At 66.6% G+C, this 18,527-nt stretch overlaps 1 protein-coding gene across 10 annotated transcripts in view; it reads left to right on the forward strand.

Annotated features, from left to right (window-relative positions):
• The window catches only part of KCNQ2 (potassium voltage-gated channel subfamily Q member 2), a 49,039-nt gene extending 34,722 nt beyond the window's left edge, over positions 1–14,317 (forward strand). Inside the window, exons 12-17 of one of the 10 annotated variants that reach the window (XM_036827021.1) lie at positions 3,476–3,529; positions 6,951–7,174; positions 7,601–7,709; positions 8,134–8,265; positions 12,921–13,044; positions 13,565–14,317. In XM_036827021.1, coding sequence (XP_036682916.1) covers positions 3,476–3,529; positions 6,951–7,174; positions 7,601–7,709; positions 8,134–8,265; positions 12,921–13,044; positions 13,565–14,296 — 1,375 coding nt within the window. In that variant the 3' untranslated portion in view covers positions 14,297–14,317. Of the gene's footprint in view, positions 1–29; positions 889–3,475; positions 3,530–6,950; positions 7,175–7,600; positions 7,710–8,133; positions 8,266–10,291; positions 10,400–12,920; positions 13,045–13,564 lie in introns of those variants that run through there. The other 9 variants (XM_036827022.1, XM_036827032.1, XM_036827023.1 and 6 more) reach the window with 9 other exon arrangements.
• Positions 14,318–18,527: the final 4,210 nt, after the last annotated feature.

The raw sequence follows: 18,527 nt of genomic DNA on the forward strand, positions 1-18,527 counted from the left end.
GGGACGATAGCACCCTGCTGTTTTCCTAGTGTTGAGAAAAAAATCCAGATCAATTCACAACGTTCAAGTTGGTGACCTCCAGCCCGTCTGTGTATCGCTGTGTACCTCTGAGCTCAGGGTCCCCCGGCGCCCCGTCTACACCTGCGGAGGGAACCCTGTCCCCGAGGCCGTGGGCCAGAGACGCTGCCTGCCCACATTAGTGCCCTCCGGGATCAAAGGCGGCTCGGCTGGCTGCCCGGTTGGGGAGGCGTTGGGCTGAGCCCACCCTCGGCGTCCATCGGAAGGGGGCACGTGTCCCCACCCCCAAGCCCCCAGAGGGGGATGTCAGCTGAGGCCTAGGCTTGGAAAGGTGGGCGGCGCTTTCTCCCGGAAGCAGCCCGAAGAGCGGCAGACCTGGACCAGAGTGGGTTCGGCCCAGGCAGTGACCTGGGCAGGCTGGGAGCGAGGCGGGCCCGACGCGGGGCTGTGGTCAGGGCGGGCTGGGAGGGGCGTGCAGCAGGGCCTCGCGTGCTTTGTGGAATCCTGTCGGTGCTGCCATCTGCCCCTTCCGGGATCCCTGGGACCCTGAGGCCGGGGGGGCGGCGCGGCTGCCCTTGGCTCTGCCAGGGTGGGCGCCTCTCTGGCCCTCAGCGCGGCCCGCCCACCCGTCCGGCCCCTCTGGCCTGACGCGGCTTCCTGTGCTCGTCGCCCTGCTTTATCTCCTCTCCCGACAATTTTCGTCTCAGCCTCTCTCTCTCTCTCTCTCCTCTCCTGCCCTCCCTCCCCCAATCTGGAAAATCTTGCCTGCCCCCCAAGTGCCTTTAATCATGTCACTGCCCTTCTCGGGCCCCTTTCACGTCTGCTCTGTCTTTGGGGATGAGGTGGCTGACCCTGAAAGCAGGACTCAAGGTGAGGATACGCGGGAGCCCCCCGGCTCTCCGGCACGTTCTGTGGCTACCCCCCCGCCCCCCCGCTTCCTGCTCCTCCCTCCCTCCCCTTGTGTCCGTGTGTCCCTGCCTGTGACCCAGCGGCTTCCCCTGGGGGCCCCGGGCTGAGGCCCTGGGACAGAGGGCCTGCCTCTCCTGGATGCACACCTGTCAGCCAGGTAACAGGTGGCATTTCTGTTCCCTGACTGGAGCAGCCATGAGCCCCTTTGTAGCACCCAGTGCATAGCAGGTCTGCAGGAAATGATCCTGCCACTGGACCCACGGCAGGGTGGGCCTGTCCCTGGGCTGCCTGGTGAGGGGACCCTGTCCCGTAAAGCGCAGGTGGACGGGGTGGACGCAGGGACCCTCCCTCAGCTGCCGTGAGACCCCCGGTCCCGGCTCAGGATGGGGACGCGCCCCGTGGCTGTGTGGGCGTCAGACCAAGGCGTGGGGCTGGGGGCGGGGCAGGCGGGGGTCTCGGGCTGTGCTGCTCTGGGTGTGGCTCTGACCTGCCCTTTGACCCACCCCATTTCTGACTGCCCCCGCCCCTCCCGTGCCTGGAGGAACCCCTGTGCCCCAGCCGCTTTGCCCCTGTCCTGTGGCCCCCCTCTTCGTCGCGGGGGGCAGTGTGCCGTGTTCGGGTGCGTGTCTGTCCAGTCTGGTCTTGGTGAGTGTCCGTGGGCGCCTCTTCCACCCTCTCGAGCCCGGGCCCCCCGGGCTTGCCTGCCGGCAGTTCTGTTGGGGTGAAGCTCCACTTGGCTGCTGTGGGCAGGAAACCGCAGCACCAGCCTGGAACCCAGAGGCAACGGGCTGGAGTTGGGGCTCCTCACCCCCCCCGAAGCAGAGGGGCAGTGCTCGGGGGGGCCAGGCCGCCAGCAGCCCACCGCCCCCGGCTCTTGTCCCGCTCTCAGGCTGCGCTGTCTCGTGCAGGAGCTGCTGGCCATGTGAGACTGTTTATATTTTCCTTAACATTAAAGATAGTCACTGCGGTTAGAGAGCCTTTCCCCGGTCTCGTGTGCTTGGGAGCCAGGCGTGGGGCGGTCGCCTAGGAGACGGTGGGTTTGGCGGTGCTGGGCTGTGGGCAGGCGACTGCTGGGAGTTTTGAAGGCAGCAAAGCTGGTCAAGGCGGAGGCTTGGTCAAGGTGGAGGGCAAAGACGCCGCCCCGCTTGGTCCTCTTTCCCAGGGGAGGAGCCTCCAGGTGGGGCGGGGCGGGTCCTGTGTGCAGGCCTGGGGACCCCTGGGGGAAGCTGGCCATGGGGGTCCTGGTCTTTAGGGTCCTTATCTGTCCTGCAGGCCCTGGTGGGACCGTGGCTGCCTCGGGGGTGCACCCTGGAAGAGCATGTTTGCCCTGAATTTGAGGGGCCCCTGCTGGGCGGGGGGTCCAAGTCCTGGGGAGGTCTGCCCCTGTGTGGGTGCGCTCGGTGGACAGCTGGACCCCAGCTCCCTCCGCCCGGGGTCGACCTCTGGTTAGTTTTGTGCTACAACCCGAAGTGACTGGGGAAGGTCCCGCTGGGGAGGCATGCACGCTCGCAGGGGGCTCCGCGGAGGGCGAGGCCGGGCCAGCCGAGCGAGGGTTCCTCGAGGAAACTTGACCTTGGCTTGCCGGCGTTTAGCGGGGAGATCCTTGTCCGGACACTGGCAGGTGCCGTCGGTGTTTAAGTGAACGTGTGGACACTGAACACTTGTGGGTCAAGACCGTTGGCCGCGTCTGGGTTCCTCAGGTACAGAGTTTGAGAACCACTGTCTCAGCAGCAACAGCTACAAAGGTGGGGGCAGAGAGCGAGGCCCCAGGGAAGTGAAGGGTTTCTTGAAGTTCTTGCTGGTTCTTTTCATTTTTGCTTAGAAGTTTTCAGGTTCTAGTGCAGCGCTGAGTCTTGGGCCTTTGGGGAGGTGCTTGGGCAGGGTGACCACGGGCAGCGTTTCCTGAAGAGCCGCCCGCAGGTCCGTCTCTGCCCTCAGCACGGGGTGGACTTCACCCCAGGTCCGACCTTGGCGGCCCTTTCACGTCCAGGAGCCCCAAGCCCCCTTCTCCTTAGCTCCCCTCCAGGGAGGGGCAGCCGCTGCCTTCTGGGTAAACCGAGGCCACTTCTGATCGGGCCGCTGGCTGGGTTGGTTTGTGCAGCCAAACTTGCACGTTTTTCCTCTGAAAACATGAGCTTTCTGGGATCCTGGCCCTCTGGAACCAGCACAGCCTCAGCCCATGTATTATTTTTTTTTGTTGTTGGCATGAACGTAGCAAAAAAATAATACATCTTTTGAAAGATGTGGCCCCAAACTGACGCTGGAAGGAAAAGGTATTTTTGGAGGAAAAAACAGGGAATTTTTTTTTTTTTCTCCAAAAATAGGGACCACTTTTTTTCCAGGCCGGCGGAGGACTTTACGCGCCGCTCCCTCGTTCTTCTTGCTGAGACGCGAACTCTGTAGCGGGTGCGGCTTGAGCACAGAGCCGCCCTGGGGGGCTGGGGCCTCGTGTCCCTGCGCCTCCTGCCCGCGCGCGCGGCCCGGGCTCTCTCTGGTCGCGTCCGGTCGCCGGCGCCCCCGGGACTAACTGTCCTCTCCTCATTTCCAGTAAAGGCAGACGGCGCACAGAGCCCCTGTGTGGATGCTGCCCAGGACGCGCTAGGTACCAGACACGCCGCTCGGGCGGCCATTGCTGCACGGCTCTTGCCCCCTCCCGCTCCAAGCACTCTGCTTATTAGAGGTTCTAGATGCGCCAGGGAGAGGCTGGCGCCCGCCCGGCCCCCCAGGCCCCGATTCTGATTGGCAGCTCGCCTCCCGGCCCCTTGGTGGAGCCCTCGGCCCCCTCTGACTCCAGACGACCGCCTGGGTGACGGTGGCCGTGGAGCTGACCCCTTCTCCTTCTCCCCATGCCAAACGATGCTGTGCTCCAAGCAGGAGGGGGGCCGGCCAGGGGCTCTGAAAACCAGAAAGGGCGCCTTCAGGGGCCTGATTGCTCTCCCGCGAGCCTTTGCTCCACGGCTCATCCATCTAGCACCTCTACTACGCACGGGAGGGCCGCTGCCCTCAACCCGGAGCCCGCCCGCCCACCGGGAGGCAGCTCTGTCGTGTGTGTGCCCGCTCCCCGCGGTCCTGGCACACCAGACACACCGGAAAGCCAGAGGTCCACGGCTCCCCCTCCCACGTGCAGGCCTGGTTTAGGGCAGGCTGGAAGCGGGTCGGTGAAAGGCCTCCCGATCTTTGCCCCGTGGGCTCCCTGACTGCCGGCACGTTTCCTCTCTCTGTCCCCTCTCTGCTCTCGGGGGTGTGGAAGCGTCTGTCCCCTTGCTTGCTCTGGGGCCCCCTCCTGCCCGCCCCTCCCTGCCCCGTGCGGCCCTGCAGGTGCTGGCAGCTGCACTCACCGGTCATCGTGTGCATGTGGTCCGTGATGGCCCTGGAAGCAGGGGTGCCGAGCGGCGGGCATGGGGAGGGGCCGGGCAGCAGGGTCGGGGCTCCAGGGTGGCGGCATGCTTGCACATCTGCATCCGTGCATGCTCTGAATCCTTCTCGCCCTCGAGAGGGGCCCGGAGGGTCGCCTGCCCCCACCTGCCCGTGCTGCCTGTGTGTTCCCGACGTAGGGCACCGTGGGGGAGGCTTTTGCAGCCCCAGGAGGGGAGATCTGGGGCCCCGGCAGAAGCTGTCCTGCTTGCCCAGAGCTGGTGTCCAGGGTGCTTCTGGCCACAGGCTGGCCGGTCGGGTCTGGGGCTGTGCTCAGGCTGCTTGGGAACCAGAAGGGCCAGAGGTGCCCACGGCCGGGCCAGGAGCCCAGGCCTCACTTGGCCCTGCTGTGTGCGTCTCACGGACGTCACTTCATCTCCCCACCACCCCCGCCTTCCCTGGGCATCCGCAGTCCAGCTGTGGGCCGGGTGGTTCTCTCTGGATGCCGACTCCTTCCCCGCTGAGCTGGGCCCCGGCCGGCCGTGCAGACCAGGGTGCAGCCGAGCTCAGCCGGGGCCCCCGCTCGCCTGTCCCTGTTGATGGCTGGCTTCACCTGTTGGGAGTTTTGCCCTGGGGAGGGTGGCAGGCAGGGGAGGAGAGGCTGGGCCTCGCTTCCTCTCCCAGACCGTCCTGAGCTTGCCCCCTGGCCCCTTGTAAATGCCCTCCCACTCGGAGGGTGGGCTGGCCTTGTGCTCCTTCCCTGGGGGCAGGCTGCCAGGGCCCCATCCTGCGTGTGCTTCTGTCCTTGGCTTGTGAGGTGAGGGAGGGTCTCTCTCGACACCTGCAGGACCGTCGGCGTTCGGGCATCTGGCCTTGAGGCAGGCGTGGGGTGTCTGGGGGCTGTGTGCCTGGGAGCCCTGAGCTGTGATGACCGTGGAAGTCCAGACAGCCACCCGTGGCCTCCTCCAGCAGGGCACCCCTCCCCGCTCTGAGCAGGCTGAGAGCCGGGGACGCAGGGCCGGGCCAAGGCCAGGCAAGGCTGCTTCCTGTGGCTCTGTCATCGCGGTCAGCCGCGTGGGCCCGAGTTCTGGGGGTCCCTGTTGTGCACGGGACAGCAGGTCCAGCGGGGGTCCCCAGCAGTCCTGGCTTGGTGGGGCCCTTGTTTCATGGTCTCCCTGGACCAGCTGGTGGTCTCCTTTGGGAACGAAGGAAGGAGAGGGGTATCTTCATAGCAGCCCCCGTAGCCTGGCTCTGGCTGCCCCTCGGTCCCCCAGCCCTGTCTTGGCCTCGTGCCGGGCGCAGCGGTTACAGGCTTGGGGCCAGCGTCCTGAGCAAGCAGACACCCCGGCTCCTGTGTTCATGGGGACACGGGACACCCAGGGTCTCTGGAGGAGCCACCCCTCTGACTGAGCTCCGTGCCTCGGGCCCGAGAACTAGCGCAGATGGCCTTAGCTGCCTGGGGGGGCGGGGCGGGGGCACCGACCTGGGCCGCCGCGTGCGGGCTGGTTCTTGTCCATGGTGGGTCACTTCTGCGCCGTCTGACGACGTGTCTCTGCTGTGGGTCCCCCTCGGGCCGATGGAAGCAGCTGACCTGGGCCATCTGCGGTGGGGCTGGCGCTGTCTGAGGGATTAGCTGGTGGTAGCGGCTTCCCAGCGACAGTAGAGGCCCTGCCAGGCACCCCTGCGGGCTGGTCCCAGGCCCCAGGGCAGCGCAGAGGCCCCTCGGGCGGTTCTGAGTGTGGCCCCTGAGCGTGGTCGTGTGAGTGGGTCCACGGTTCATGGGGGCCTCGCTCTCCTCCTGGGCAGATGGTGGAAACTGTCCACGGGAGGAAATGAGTGGCCGCCTGGCCCCGGGCCTGACCTCACCCTGACCAGAGACCGCCTTGTCTCCTGCCTGCTGCCTGGAGGGTGTTAGAAGCAACAAACGTGGGGTGTCAGACCCGTCTCCATGGTTACCGGGAGACGGGGCAACGAGGCCCGAAGACCCTCACGGGGCTGTGGCTGGACGGCCGTGGTTGCCCCCTCTCTGCGGCCTCGGGCCGGGGCTCTGCCGGCGCCCGTATCATCCCTCCGGAAGTGTGGACGTTGTTCCCGGATGTGTCCTGGTGGGGGTGGAGCCTGTGCCGCCCTGGGTGGAGGGGAGGTGGGCACACCCTGGCCCTCCGTGCTCCCCCTCCCCCCGACCTGTTTCGCCAGGCAGCTCCCTGGGGTTCGGCCGAGGGGCCCGGGGGTCAGCTGCAGACCTCACCCTCCTGACCCGGGGCAGTTACGGGGGTGGAGGGGCAGGCACGGTAACTGCTGGAGTGGCCGGGGGCCCTCAGGAGGTGCCCAGGGAACAGCCGTCATCGCCCAGGGCGTTTGAAGAGGGAGCCCTGCTGACAGTGTGGCGAGGTCTCAGGCACCTTTTGGTGGTAGCTGAAGGTGATTTCAGAGTCCACTGACCACTCCCCGGCCAGGCTGAGCGCTGAGCGGGCCCCGGGGGGCCTGTGGTGGAGCTGACCTGTCCCCGCTCACCCTAGCGACCCTCCCGCCCCGGCCCGTGCTCCATCCCACGGCCAGGGCACCCCGTCCACCCGCCAGGAGCCAGCGGGAGCGAGTGTTCTTTGCAGAGTGACCTCTCTTGCTGTCTTTCTGTGTGTCTGTCCGTCTGTCGGTTCTCGCGGGAGCAGTCAGAAGGTCAGTTTGAAAGACCGTGTCTTCTCCAGCCCCCGCGGCGTGGCTGCCAAGGGCAAGGGGTCCCCTCAGGCCCAGACCGTCCGGCGGTCGCCCAGCGCCGACCAGAGCCTGGAGGACAGTCCGAGCAAGGTGCCCAAGAGCTGGAGCTTCGGAGAGCGCGGCCGCGCACGGCAGGCCTTCCGGGCCAGGGGCGCCGCTTCCCGGCAGAACTCGGAAGGTAGGTCGGGCAGCCCTCGAGCGGGGGTTTGCTGTCCCAGAGCTCCATGCGATGGGGCCACACGTGCTTGTCCTCCCACGTCGGGCTCTGCTCGCCGAGCTCCGTGTTTTCCAGGCTCACCCGTGGAGCTGGTGCCGGCACATCGCTGCTTTTACGGCTGACGTTCCCCGAGTACTCCGTGTGGACGTAGCCCACTTTGTCCTTCTGTCTGTGCACAGGGATGCCCTCTTACACCCTCGTGGTGGCCGCTCCCTGAGAGCACAGTGGAGGGGAGCAGGCTGGGAAAGCAGGACGGGGGGCGGGCTGGAGTGTGGGTGTGCCCGGCGGAGGTCCCCTCGGACACGCATGCACTGCGGGGCCGGAGCACTAGGCCCCCTCCATCCCGGGGGTGGCCCGGCCCCTCACGGGCTGTGTCCTTCCACCCAGAAGCAAGTCTCCCAGGGGAGGACATTGTGGACGACAACAAGAGCTGCAACTGCGAGTTTGTGACGGAGGATCTGACCCCGGGCCTCAAAGTCAGCATCCGGGCCGTGTGGTGAGGACCCGGCGGGCTCCCTCGCAGAGCCGTCCATGGACGCGGGGCCTTGGGGGGCCGGAGTGAGGGCACGCGCTCGGGAGGGATGCCTCACGGCCAACACCCCTTCAGTCCGGCCCCCGCGGCTCGCAAGGCACCTGCTGTCCCAGCCGTCGCCTGCGTCCCAGGTGCCGGGTGCCCAAGGCTGTTAGAGGACGGCTGGGAGCTGCCACTGCACAGGGGTTCCCGGGTGGACAAGGGTCCTCTGCGCAGTGGGGCCCAAGGGTGGCTGGGGTACAAGACAGGTGGGTGGCCCAGATGACAGGGCCAAGTCATCCAGCAGACATTCTCGGAGATGCTGGGCGGCCCAAGGCAGGTGGACGTTGGGGGGCTGCCTTCGGTGGTCTCTGCCCAGGGCTCACAGCCTCCTGACCACCCCCTCCAGTGTCATGCGGTTCCTGGTGTCCAAGCGCAAGTTCAAGGAGAGCCTACGGCCCTACGATGTGATGGACGTGATTGAGCAGTACTCGGCTGGCCACCTGGACATGCTGTCCCGCATCAAAAACCTGCAGTCCAGGCAAGAGCACCTCCCCTGCCTGCCTGGCCCCGGGGGCGGGGAGCTGGGTCCTCTGGGCCAAAGCCGGGTGCGGGCCGGGGACGGGCGCAGCGCAGCTGCACACTCCTGCCAGAGGTGGGGCGGCGACGCTCTGTGGACGCAGCGGCCGGCCCTGCTAGCTGCCACATCTGGGCCCTTCCTCTCCGGCCCCACGCCGGCCCCGTGTGGGCTTTCTGCCATGTCTTTGTGTGGTCTGTTTTTAACCTTTCTGTTGTCTCTCTCTTCTCTCCTGCCCGTGCTGCGATGGGCAAGCGTGTATGTGTTGTGCGCACACATGAGCGTGCATATGCACATGTGTGAATGCACGTGTGTACTTGCACGTGTTCAGGCCTCAGGTGCACGTGTGTACACACGTGTATGTGTACAAGTGCATGCATGTGCATGTGCGCACACGGGTGCAACACGTTTTGGCAAACGTGTGGGTGCATGCGTGTGTCTGTGTGTGCTGTGCCATGTGTGTCATGTGTCCATGCACGTATGTTGCCCATGTGTACCCGTGTGTGTTGGGGAGAGAAGTTAGTTCTGTTGAGAGGTGAAGGTGCAGGTTTCCGTGGGCCCATCAGGCAGCAGTTAGGCCACGTGGTACCTCTTCCTCCAGAACAGAGGGGCTGGTCCCCCCTCCCCACCGCACAGAGGGATTCCCACGGCCGGAGCAGGCAGTGGGGCTGGACATGTGCCTGGCAGGCTGTGGCCGGGCACACGCTGGCGCTGCCATCTCTGGCCCCACGTGAGCACTGGCTTGCTCACCCAGGAGTCAGCTGTACACACGTGTGTACAGACACAGCAAGGACCCAGGACGTGCACACACACAGACCCATGTCCGATCCCACATGCCCACGTGTGCCAGCACGCATGTGCACACACACAGCCGTGCTCTAAGGCTTGTGCTCACGCGTGTGTCCTCTAGGACCGACACACACATGCCTAGTACGTGTGTGCTCACAGGCACGTGCCATCCATACACAGACGGGCGGGCGCACACACGTGTGTCTGGTGCCTGTGAGGAGGCCCGTGGCTGCCGTGGGTCTCTGCCGGAATGGACCCCACCTTCCCGCTGGTCAAGCCCTCCCGGCCAGGGCCCCTGCAATGAGGCGGCTGCCAGTTCTCTGGCCTGGAAGCCTGGGCCCTGGCCGTGGGGGGTCTGGATGGTGGGGGCAGTCCTGGGGTCAGCCCGGATCCCGGCCCCGTGGCAGGTGGCGTCTCCCCGTCCTGCTCAGCGTCCCAGGGGAGGGGCCCCTCTGGGCCTCCAGCTGCTCCCGTTGGGTGAGGCCAGGGGACAACCCCTTCCTGTCCCCAGGCTCAAGCTGGGAGGCCCACCGCCCAGCGTCCTCCTGGAGCATCGAGTAGACCTGTGTGTCTGCGCAAACGTGCGTGCAGTTGTGCACATGTAAATAACGTGAGCGTGCACGTGTACACACGAGTATGTAAACGTGTGCCCGTGCGTGCAAACTTGCGGGTGTGTACATGTGTGTGAGCGTGCATGTGTCCGTGTGTGTGCAGGTGTGAGCACACGTGTGTGTGTGAGAGGCCGCCCCGGGTCTCGACGGCTGGCCCGCCTCCGCTCACGGCAGCGGTGTTTGTTCACGAGGCTCTTCTGTCCTAGACCGTCCCCTCTCCCTCCCTTTCTGTCTGGAAAACAGACGAGACAAACCGACCCCCGCGGGAGCCAGACGTCTGTCGCTTGCTGGCAGGGCCTTGGTGTCTTTCCCAGGGCCCTTTGGCACTTTGCTGCCAGCTGCCACGTGTCCTTGCACGTGCACCCTTGCCCGGGCAGACGGGGCACCGCGAGCTCGTGGCCTCCCCTAGTGCTCGCTTGACCACATGTGAGGTCACGGGAGCACGGTGTCCCTGCGTCCCGTTTGTAAGAAAGGTCACGGCTGCTCTCAGCGGGTCGTGCATTCTGTCTCTGCAAGTTTCCGGCTGCCTCCCCTTTCATGTTGCTTCACGATGCATTTTCCTGGTGTCTCTTTTCTTGTTTACTCGCCAGGATAGATATGATTGTGGGCCCCCCACCCCCTTCAACTCCCCGGCACAAGAAGTACCCCACCAAAGGACCCACGGCCCCTCCGAGAGAGTCACCCCAGTACTCACCTAGGTCAGGATGCCGAGCGTCCCGCCTGTCTCTGGAATGGCCAGCCCCCTTCGCTCCAGCCACACGACGGCAGCACCCGCTCTGCTCCGCGGGACGGAGGGGCTCTTTCTCTGTCCCTGACAAAACGACGTCCTCTGCAGGCCCTGGCGGGCTGGGTGGGGTGCCCTTGAGCTGCTCCTCTTGGCGGGGTCCTGGGGAGGCTGTCGGGGGGCTCCTTTCCACCGACACCTGTGTGGCGTCCGCGGGGGGTGGGGGCTCCCTGGGCAGAAGAGGGCGGCAGCCCCCCAAGGATCAGGTGTGTTCAGACGTGGGGCCCTGCCCCAGCACCGACCCAGACCCCCGCCACCACCTGCCGGTGGGTCGACCTGGGCTGCTGTGTGGACTGAGTGGGTCCTGGCGGGAGCCCAGCCCCCGGGGAGTCCCCAGAGCTTTGGTGGCTCTATTTCCAGTTTTCACCATGGTCAGGGTTATTGAAGAAGACGGTCCCAGCCAACGGGCAGAGTGGGGGGCGGGCAGTGAGGTGGTGAGTCAGCAGAAGCAGGCTCGTTGGTGATGAATTCAGACTTCGGAGCCTTGCTGCTCCCCTGGACTATGGAGATGATGGCTGTGACCCGCCCCCCTGGCAGGTCTGGGAGAGCAGAGCCCAGGGCAAGGATGTGGGGTGAGGGCAGACACGCCCGGCCGAGCGGGCAGAGGGGCTCAGGGGCGTCCCGGAGGCCGGCAGGGATGCTGGCAGCTGGGCCATTGGAGCGACTGGGGGTGCCTGACCCCTGTGTGCCAGGGTTTCTGTGCGTGAGGCCGAGGGTCAGTGTGTGCTGGGCATCTCAGCCGGGCAGCTCTCCCATGAGAAAGGAATTTCCGGGGGAGCAGGGCAGCCCAGACAGTGTTTGCCGCGTCCCCTGCTCTGCCCGTGTCCTCCAGCCTCAAGGAAGCTGTACCCTGAGATAGAAGCCCACCCTCCTGGGCATTGCTGCAGGGCACAGGGGCTGGGTGTTCAGAGCCACGGGCTGGGAAGGCCCTGCCAGCCCTTGGAACCCCGCAGGCCTCCCAGACCACTGCAGCCAGATGCCCACAGAGAAGGAGCCAGAAGGACAGGGGTTAAGCCCGACTCCTCAGCCTGAGGCCCAGGGGAGGGGGTGGCACAGGCTCCACGGAAGACCCACCGGGGGCAGCTCCAGGCCGACCCTGGGCCAAGGCTCCCAGGGGAGCGGCCAGGAGGGCGGCCCGTCGTGTGGCAGGGGTGAAGGCGCTGCGTGCCCGTGCCTGGACTGTGTAGATGCCTGGAACACCAGAGAACCCTCCTCCCGCTCTGCCCCCACTGGCGTCCGCGTGGAGCCCGAGGGCCCCACGTCCGCCCTGCCACCGCATGATCAAGCATGACGCCCCGTGGCTGACGCAAGCCTGATCCCCTCCTGCTTCCTGTGACAGAAAGGACAGACCACCCTGAGCCCCGACAGGCAGTTAGGGCGGCCCTGTGGGTGAGGACGGCAGCCGAGCAGGCCGGCAGCCCCCGTGGCGCTGCTTGGGGGGGTAGGAGCCGGCGCCCCTCCCCACTCGGGAGCTTGGGTGGCACACTTCATGCATGAGGCTCCAGAGAAGCGGCGGGGCTGTGTGGCCTGTGCCTGGGTGGCCGTCCCGCCCAGCTGCACCCTGGCCCTGGTGCCTTTGCCCAGCGTCCATGTGGCTGCACTTTTGGGGCTCAGAGTGTCGGGCGCCCACCCTGCTACTCCCAAGGTCCCTTCCGAGCCCCTCAGTGGCCCTTCCTGTTCAGCACAGGGGACAGGGGATGCCGCATGGGTCAAGCAGAAGCCCCCCCGTCCCTGAAGGAGGCCTCCTTCCCCTCTTGTTGGCACTCGTGATCGATGGCCTCGTTTGAGGTCACCTCAGCTGCGTTCTGCATCTCCCACGTGCGTGCGCACACACAGGCCCACACACACTCACACAAGTGCACGCACAGGCACGCACAGTCAGCACACACGTGCCCACGCACGAGCACACACGGACCCCCTCTCTGGTTGCCAGTGGCTCTGTCTGTCCCCTCCTCTGGTTGTGCGTTGTGGTTTCCTGTGTTGGTCTGTGTCCCCTCCCCTGTCTGGCGCATGGCGCGAAGTCCTCACGTTCACTCCTGCTTCTGTGGTTCCCGCTGCAGACGTTTAACTCCGTCCCCTCCAGACCCCGGGTGGGCAGGGGCCACAGTGGCACGTTATCCAGGAGCAGAGCTCGGGGGTGGGGGCGGGGGAGCTGAGGGGTGCTTGGCCCCAACTCCCTTCTCTTTACCCCTTGCTAATGTGCCAGCCCCACTGGAATGGAATGGTCGGGGGACAGGCCCCGGGGGCGGCGGAGAGCAGGACAAGGACCAGGCGCCCAGGGTCCATCTGTCCTGGTTCCTCGCTGCCCCCCGGTCGGCTCTGGACTCAGCCCGGAGCCTGGATCTGGCGGCTGCGGCCTGGCCCAGGAGGAGAGGCCCACGGGCTCCGCCGATCCCACCTGAACTCACGCTGGGGACGGGGTCTCTTCCCGGCAGAGTGGACCAAATCGTGGGGCGTGGCCCGGCGATAGCAGACAAAGACCGAGGCAAGGGCCCGGCTGAGGCGGAGCTGCCCGAGGACCCCAGCATGATGGGACGGCTGGGGAAGGTGGAGAAGCAGGTGGGAGAGGCTGGGGTCCTGGGGCGTCGGCACGGACACTGGGGGAGGGAGCTTGAGTTTTGGGGGGAGGGGGGGCTGCTGTTTTGGGACCCTGGGCCCCCCAGGGCCGCCCCCCCGGGCCTGGGGCACTTCCCTGACGGGAGCTGAGGAAAGGAATGGCCAGGTCTTTCCCTCTGTGGAGTTTGCTCTAAGGGGTGAACCCACAGCGGACACAGGGCGGCCCAGACAAGCAGGAGGGTCCATGCTTTGAAGTCTCCTGAGGCCACACACACTGACGGGTGGGGTCAGAGGCTGAGCTGCTGTGGCGGGGGGTCTGCCCTCCATTGCCTCTGCACCTCTGTGGGAAACATCCTGGGCCGCCCCCGCCTCCGGGGAGCACCCAGGAGGTCCCCCCCCTCCGGGGAGCAGCCCAGGTCCCCCCCCTCCGGGGAGCAGCCCCGTTTCCCCACCCCGTCCGGGGAGCACCCCGGGCACCCCCCTCGGGGAGCAGCCCAGCGTGGCCCAGCAGCCCCTCCTGCAGGTCCTGTCCATGGAGAAGAAGCTGGATTTCCTGGTGAACATCTACACGCAGCGCATGGGCGTCCCCCCAACGGAGACCGAGGCCTACTTCGGGGCCAAGGAGCCAGAGCCGGCGCCGCCATACCACAGCCCCGAGGACAGCCGGGACCATGGCGGCAGGAACGGCTGCATCATCAAGCTCATCCGCTCCGCCAGCTCCATGGGCCAGAAGAACTTCTCGGCACCCCCAGCCGCGCCGCCCGCCCAGTGCCCGCCCTCCACCTCGTGGCAGCAGCAGTGCCACCCGCGCCAGGGCCACGGCACCTCACCTGTGGGGGACCACGGCTCGCTGGTGCGCATCCCGCCGCCACCCGCCCACGAGCGGTCCCTGTCCGCCTACAGCGGGGGCCACCGGGCCAGCACGGAGTTCCTGAGGTCGGAGGACGCCCCGGCCTGCAGACCCCATGAGGGCGCCCTGCGGGACAGCGACACGTCCATCTCCATCCCGTCCGTGGACCACGAGGAGCTCGAGCGCTCCTTCAGTGGCTTCAGTATCTCCCAGTCCAAGGAGAACCTGGACGCCCTCGGCAGCTGCTACGCCGCCGTCGCACCGTGTGCCAAAGTCAGGCCCTACATCGCGGAGGGCGAGTCGGACACGGACTCGGACCTCTGCACCCCGTGCGGGCCCCCGCCGCGCTCTGCCACGGGCGAGGGCCCCTTCGGCGACATGGGCTGGGCCGGGCCCCGGAAGTGAGGCCGCCCGCCGGCCTGCCCCGACTCCTGGCCTCCCGGTCTCGAGGCGGACCCTCCGGGGCCCTTTGCTCAGAGTGACGCGGCGCGGGCGCCCGTGTGGGGTGCTGGGCAGGCGCGCCCTTGGCCTCTCGCGCGGAAGGTCGGCGGAAGTTCTTTCCCAGCGAGGGACAGCCAGGCTGGCCGTGCCCGCTCTGCAGACCCTGCAGACTGTTGGCCTGCGTGTGACGGAGGCCGGGGTCGAGGCTGAGGACGGGCCCCTGGCGGCTGGGTCGGGGCCTGGGCTGGGAGCAGGGCCGGGTGAGGGCGGCAGCGAGGGGCAGGCCTGTCTCGTGAGGCTCAGCGGCCTTGAGGCCTGGGTGGGCGCTGGCTGGCCCCTCGGGTGTGGCTTGTCTCCGCCCCCTGTTCCTGTCCTGCCCCATCTGTCTTGGGTGCCCGCCCAGAGCTGCTGGTCAGTGTCGCCCTCTTTCCCGTGGGTTCTGAGTGTCCTGTGATGGGAGCCGCCCGGAGTCCAGTACCCTGGCCTGGAGGGGGCAGGGTGGCGGGGCTTGGGACCACCCCAGAGTAGAGCAACCCTCGGGCCTCCCGAGCTCGGCTCCTGGGGGGAGGGGCCCGCCCCACAGGCTCCTGGAAGGGGGTTCTTGGGGTCGCTTCCAGATGTGGAGGATGGTGGGTGTGCCCCGTGTCCTCTCCCCCTGCCCTGGCCGGGTGCTGGTCGCCAGGCTGTGGCCAGCCCTGCGATACGGACCTGCCTGCGGGGAGAGGTGCTGGGCGGCCGGGGCGCTGCCCCAGGCTGGCCTTGTGCTCTGGGGCCCTGGGCCGGGCAGGTCGTGGTGAGCAGGCGTGCACGCTGTCCTCTGGGGACCCTGCCTCGCCTGCCCCCCATCGGCCCCTGATGGGCCCCGGGCTGGACAGTGCCGCAGCCACTGGGGACATCTTCAGTAGGGCAACCCGCGCCGCCCAGAGACGAAGGCAGCGCTGTCTTGTAGGTGTCTCTCCTGTCCCCGCAGAGCTCACCGTCCCCCACCTGCTCCCCTCCGCTGACCGGCCCCTTGGCTGTGACCTCTTGGTGTCTTGGGGTCAGAGACACCCATCCCCACCCTGTATCCTGGGAAGCAGTGGCCCCCATCATTCCTGTCCCGGGCACCGGGGTCTGTGGGGCAGCAGCTTTGAGCTGGGATTCCAACCCCAGGAGGCGGAGCGGACCCCGTCCCGGGCCCCCAGCTGTCAGTGCACGGGGGCCTCTGGCATTTGGGGTGACGGGACAGCAAGCCTGGGCCCCTAGCGCCCTCTGGGGCAGTGACCTGTGCACCAGGGCTGGGCCCGCTGAGCCCCCCACACAGCGACTTGCCCCGAAACACGAGGTTCAGGGAGAGCCTCACTGTCTCCTCAGCACGCTGTGTCTGTCCTGGTCGGTGAGGGAATCCGCTTGCTCTCCGGGAAGGACTTTGAAAGCAGCATCACGTGCCCCTGGCTGTCAGGGTCCTGACGCTCTGAGATCTCTGGGGAGCAGGGTCTGCAGTAGCCTCTGCGCGTGGCCCCCGCCCTCGCCGGGACACCCAGGGTCCCACCCGAGCGCACCTCTCTGCTGGGGCTGCTGGCCAGGCGGCTGGAGGGTGGGCTGGGCCCAGTGCAGGAGGACCCAGGCTCGGAGTTGGAAACCGTGGTCTGTGCTCAGGGCCGCAGCATGAGGACACCCCTCTCTTCCGGCCTCCCAGGAGGGGTTGGGCGTGGAACCTTCCCTGCGGCCCCTCTGGCCCCCTCCGCCCGGCGTGTCCACTCCGCGCCCCCTCTTTTCTGGCCTCCCGGGAGGGGTTGGGCGTGGAACCTTCCACGCGGCCCCCCGGCCCCCTCCGCCCGGCGTGTCCGCTCCGCCCCCTCTTGTTCTCGAAGGCAATGTGTCTCCACCTCAGACCCTCAGTGGTGAGAAGAGCCCCTCCCAGTGTGGACACGCGGGTGCTTGGTGTGGCTGGCTTGAAGGGGCCCCAGCAAGCGGCCGCTCCTCTGCGTGAGGTCTGAGCCCCCTTCGCCCTCCTGCTGCGGGAGAGGGAGGCCCCAGCTGCAGGCCCCTGGGCCAAGCACGTCCACTTCCTGCCCAGCCCCAGCCCCTGCTCTCTGGCCCTGGGAGAGTCAGATTCAGGCCGCCAGCAGCAGGGACCCTCCCCTGTCGGATCTTGGTGGGCGTGGGTGCCCGGCCCTACTAGGAGGGGCCGTTGGCCACTGGAGAGAGTTTCGTGTCCTGTCCCACACGCTCCCTGTGCCGTGGGCCCCTGGTGATGGGAGGTGCCAGCCCAGACATACCTCTTGTCCCCAGAGCTGCTGAGCCAGACGCGGGCACCAAGGCCACTGCTGGGAGGGTCTCCGAGGTTGCGGCAGGAGGGGTTGAGGCTAGACTGTCGACGTGCTGCACTTAGCAAGGGGGCTGTGACGTCTCCTCTGTGAAATCCCGGCCCCTTGGAAGACAGGAGACCCATGTCTCTGCTTGAGGGACGGTTTGGGGGTGCAGTTTTGGGAGATGATGGGGTAGAGACTCCTTCTCAGGGGCCCCCAGACCCCGGCCCGAGCAGTGCGTGACCCTCCTGGCGTCCGTCCACTGCCCCGGGGTCCCCACCTTCAGGAGGTGTAGAAGGAAAGAGGCTGGGCGCTTTGGGAAGCTGGCGTGCTTCCTGGGCGCGCGTGTGTGACTGTGCCTGAGGACCCGCCCTGCTCCTCAGCAGGTGTGGCGAACGTTTCCCAGGACAAGCATTTTAGTTACTAGAGCACGCACCGCCCCCCAGCCCCTGACACACGCCTGTGCTCACACTCACGCCTGTGAACGTGCAGCACACACGCACTCACGCATGCACACATGCCGGCACAGAGTCATGCACTCGCATTCTCACCCCCCCGCCACACGTGCACACACCCCCACGCACACACACTCATACACACCCACGTGCACAGACACCTCGTCTGGCTCTGTGTCTCTGCCTGCTTTAAGTCAGAGGAATGAATGACTCTGGAGTTGCAGACGGTCCTGGGACGTTGACCCCTGGCTCGGGGTTCCAGCTGTCCCAGGCCTCTGGGCAGCACCGGAGACGGTCCACTCGAGCCCATCCAGGTCCCACCTGCCCCCTCCTCCTCCTCAGCTGCCCTGGAGGCCGTCCAGGATGTCAGGTCAGCCAGAGGCCAAGATAGCTTGGCTGGGCCAAGGAGGTCCTGGCATCCGTGGGCGTCCAGCTGTGACGCGGGGGCTCTGGCACCTCCCTCTGCCCTCCTTAGCCATGTGGCCCGGCCCCGGCACCCTCTCCCTTCTCCGGTCCAACATCCCCTTCTTCTGTCCGCGTGACAGCGTGAGCTGTGGCTCTCCTGGAGGATGGAGGGACCTCAGCCAGGTGGCAGGGGCCTCCCTTCCGGGCCTGCCTGCCTGGCGCTTCCCCATGGGAGACCACAGCGGCCCCACCCTCCTTTGGGGGTACTTGCCTGTGAGTCCACATCACGAGGGGCCCCCCTGGTTAGAACGAAGAGCCAGCAACTGACCTGTAATCACCACGTCCAGCCCGGAGCAGAGGCACCGGCTAGGCAGTTCCTCACAGCTTTCACACGTTGGTTTGTTTTAACTTCTCCATTCCCTGGGCTTGTCCCCCGGTGGTCACTGATCGAGACGTAAACACGGGAGAGAGAGGGGAAAGCGTCCTGTTTTCTCCTGCTCCCCGCCCCGTGAGGCAGACCCCCCCCCCCCCCGTCCATGCTGTTTGTGGACAGAACGAGGCGCTGGGACGTCTCTGGATGCTTCCGAAGCCCTGAAAGGTGGAGGCTGCGGGGAGGCCTCCGTAGGAACCTTGTTTGTACTGTTTCGCACTCGCCCCAAATGTAAAGAAGGTGCTGGGCGCTCGTGGAGGCATCTGGCCCGGATTTCCTGCTGCAAAGTCAAGATTGGTTCTGCCCCCATGCCAGACCCTTGAATAAACAAGGTGTGAAGAGGGCGGGTCTGGCAGTGAGGACCCACCTGGAGGGTTTGGTGCACCTCGCGCCCAGGGAGTTCTGAGCAACAGGAGGGGCTTCGTGACCCCGTAATCCCCAGTGCACACTGGTTCCCAATCAAACACTCCCTTCCCTGGCCAGCGCTGTCCCGCGTGGTCCTCACTGCCCTCAGCAGTGGTGTGGACAGCCCTGCTCTCTGAGACCCCTGAGCAGACCTCCAGGCCACCTGCTTGGATATACAGATGTTTGGTATGGGGCAGGGGTGCTGGGTG

The sequence above is a fragment of the Balaenoptera musculus genome, chromosome 15, assembly GCF_009873245.2.
Source record: "Balaenoptera musculus isolate JJ_BM4_2016_0621 chromosome 15, mBalMus1.pri.v3, whole genome shotgun sequence".
NCBI classification, from domain to species: Eukaryota; Metazoa; Chordata; class Mammalia; order Artiodactyla; family Balaenopteridae; genus Balaenoptera; species Balaenoptera musculus.